The following is a 1,965-nucleotide window of genomic DNA, read 5'->3' on the forward strand; positions in this document are numbered from 1 at the left end:
CCACGATGCTATGGGTTCCGACGGACATCTCCACCATAGTCGTCATGCTGTCACGGGTAAAACTGTGTACACCGGAGCGTCAGAGGTGATTGCAAGCGAAGTGAGTGACGTTGGAGCTGGCGGACAGATCCTCATCACGCGGCGGATTGCCGACTGGTTGATGACCAACAAAGACGTCTTGCCAATAGATTACTCTGTCGATTACCTTTGTGACTACATGGTCCCACAGGTTAACATGCACGTGGCAGTGTACGAAGTGTTGCCTGAAGGACTCGCTCGACGCAAGAAGATATTCGCACAAGACCAAAACAGCCGCATCCCGCACAGCGCTCTAACCGATCCGCCCTCGGCTCCACCATACTGGAGAGCGGTCTGGAGACGCCCATGGGCTCACCTACTTTCGTGGTTCCAGACACCTCGGACTCCTTCCTCAATGCCTTAGCACGTTTAGATAGCAAATTTTTGTTGCCCCGTTAGTACTCGTAAAACTAGATCGTCTGCGACTTACACTGGGAATACATATTTTTAAAAATATGTCGACATTTGCTGTCTCTGCGGGGGGACCCTCTGCGACTGGGAGGTGATCCCAGACATTCTTCGACAAAAAAGGTTCGGAAAGCTAACATTAAGATGGCTAATTTTTTTTGATACGGTTGTTAGCATAATTGTCAATAGCAAGTAGAATTAAAGGCTGGGCAATGTATTTGGTATCAACCCAAATCTGCCAACGCTTAGCTGGTTTTGCGTCTCTTCACGTCAGGTTCAAGCTTCATCGGAGGTCCCGTTGCGGTACTGAGCTTTTCGTTGACGCTTTGTTTCTTGCGCTGCAGTGGCCTGAATTGCATCAGGTTTTCCTGTACAAGATAACTCATCTTCAGCTGCATTGGCATATCGTCGTTTTGCCATGACTGTAAATTGCAGATTGCCGTTGATGTTGATTCCAACTGTATGGTCAATTTCCTTTATCGTTACGTACAGTTTGTCAAATCAAACAACAATTTGTTACTTTAACGGTAAGGGTCATTTTCCTTCATGTTTACGTAAAATCTTGAGCTAGATGTTGCTGGTACGTATATCCAACGGCGGCTGCACATGCATCTGCTCCAGTTAGCTCAGTGGATGGACGAAAAGATGCTAAAAAAACCAAAGACTTACATCGCTGCAGCCATCGCCGCCTGCGCTCTCACCGCCACCAACGTCGCCGCTGACGGAGCCACTGGCGCAGATTGACAAACCGAAAGAATAACGTTAGCATTAGCCCGCTCAAAAAAACATCATCCGCTTCTCCACTTCTTCTACTAACCAACTCAATAATAAAGACTTACATCGCTACTACAGTCGGTTCATCGAGGATTACGCCCTGTTTGCCGCGGTATTGTACGAATTGAGAGAGGTAGATTTTGCCGCGATGACCACTCCAGCTGTCCGGATAAAAATCCAACAAGCTCTGGCCCGGGATATGTCGGATCCACGAAGGGATCCAAGTGGTACGACGACAGAAGAGGACTTAAAACAGGAGCTGGATCTACCCCGGGACCAATGGAGAGAGGATCCAGTCTGGATAGAAACGACGGATCGGAACATGGAAAAGGCAGAATCTCGGTGGATCCGAGCTCAACACGCATTCGTGGAACTGAGGAACAGGATCGCGACCACGCCTATCCTCCGTCATTTCGATCCGGAACGTCAACCTACGGTGATAGTTTATGCCAGTGACTGGGCAATCTCAGCGGCTCTGGTACAAGAACATGAGGGGATCTGTCATCCAGTCACCTTCGTCAGCCGGACACTGAAGCCGAATGAACTGAACTATGGAGCGTGGAGAAAGAGATACTCGCGCTCCTGCGCGTGTTGGATCTGAATTACAACCTGCTAGTGGGAAGATCCATCCGGATCCTGATTCGACACTCTACGCTAGCCTGGCTGTTCAAGTCGGCCGGGTTACAAGGACGTTTGGGACAGTGG

At 49.3% G+C, this 1,965-nt stretch overlaps 1 protein-coding gene across 1 annotated transcript; it reads left to right on the plus strand.

The window, feature by feature from the left end:
- Window positions 1–10: 10 nt before the first annotated feature.
- On the plus strand, window positions 11–442 carry PITG_13209 (uncharacterized protein; the record flags this gene model as incomplete). Its single annotated transcript, XM_002899832.1, has 1 exon — window positions 11–442. The coding sequence occupies one exon, from the start codon at window positions 11–13 to the stop codon at window positions 440–442; it is 432 nt and encodes a 143-aa protein (XP_002899878.1).
- Window positions 443–1,965: the final 1,523 nt, after the last annotated feature.

Source organism: Phytophthora infestans, genomic scaffold (genome assembly GCF_000142945.1).
Source record: "Phytophthora infestans T30-4 supercont1.28 genomic scaffold, whole genome shotgun sequence".
Taxonomy (NCBI): Eukaryota; Oomycota; class Peronosporomycetes; order Peronosporales; family Peronosporaceae; genus Phytophthora; species Phytophthora infestans.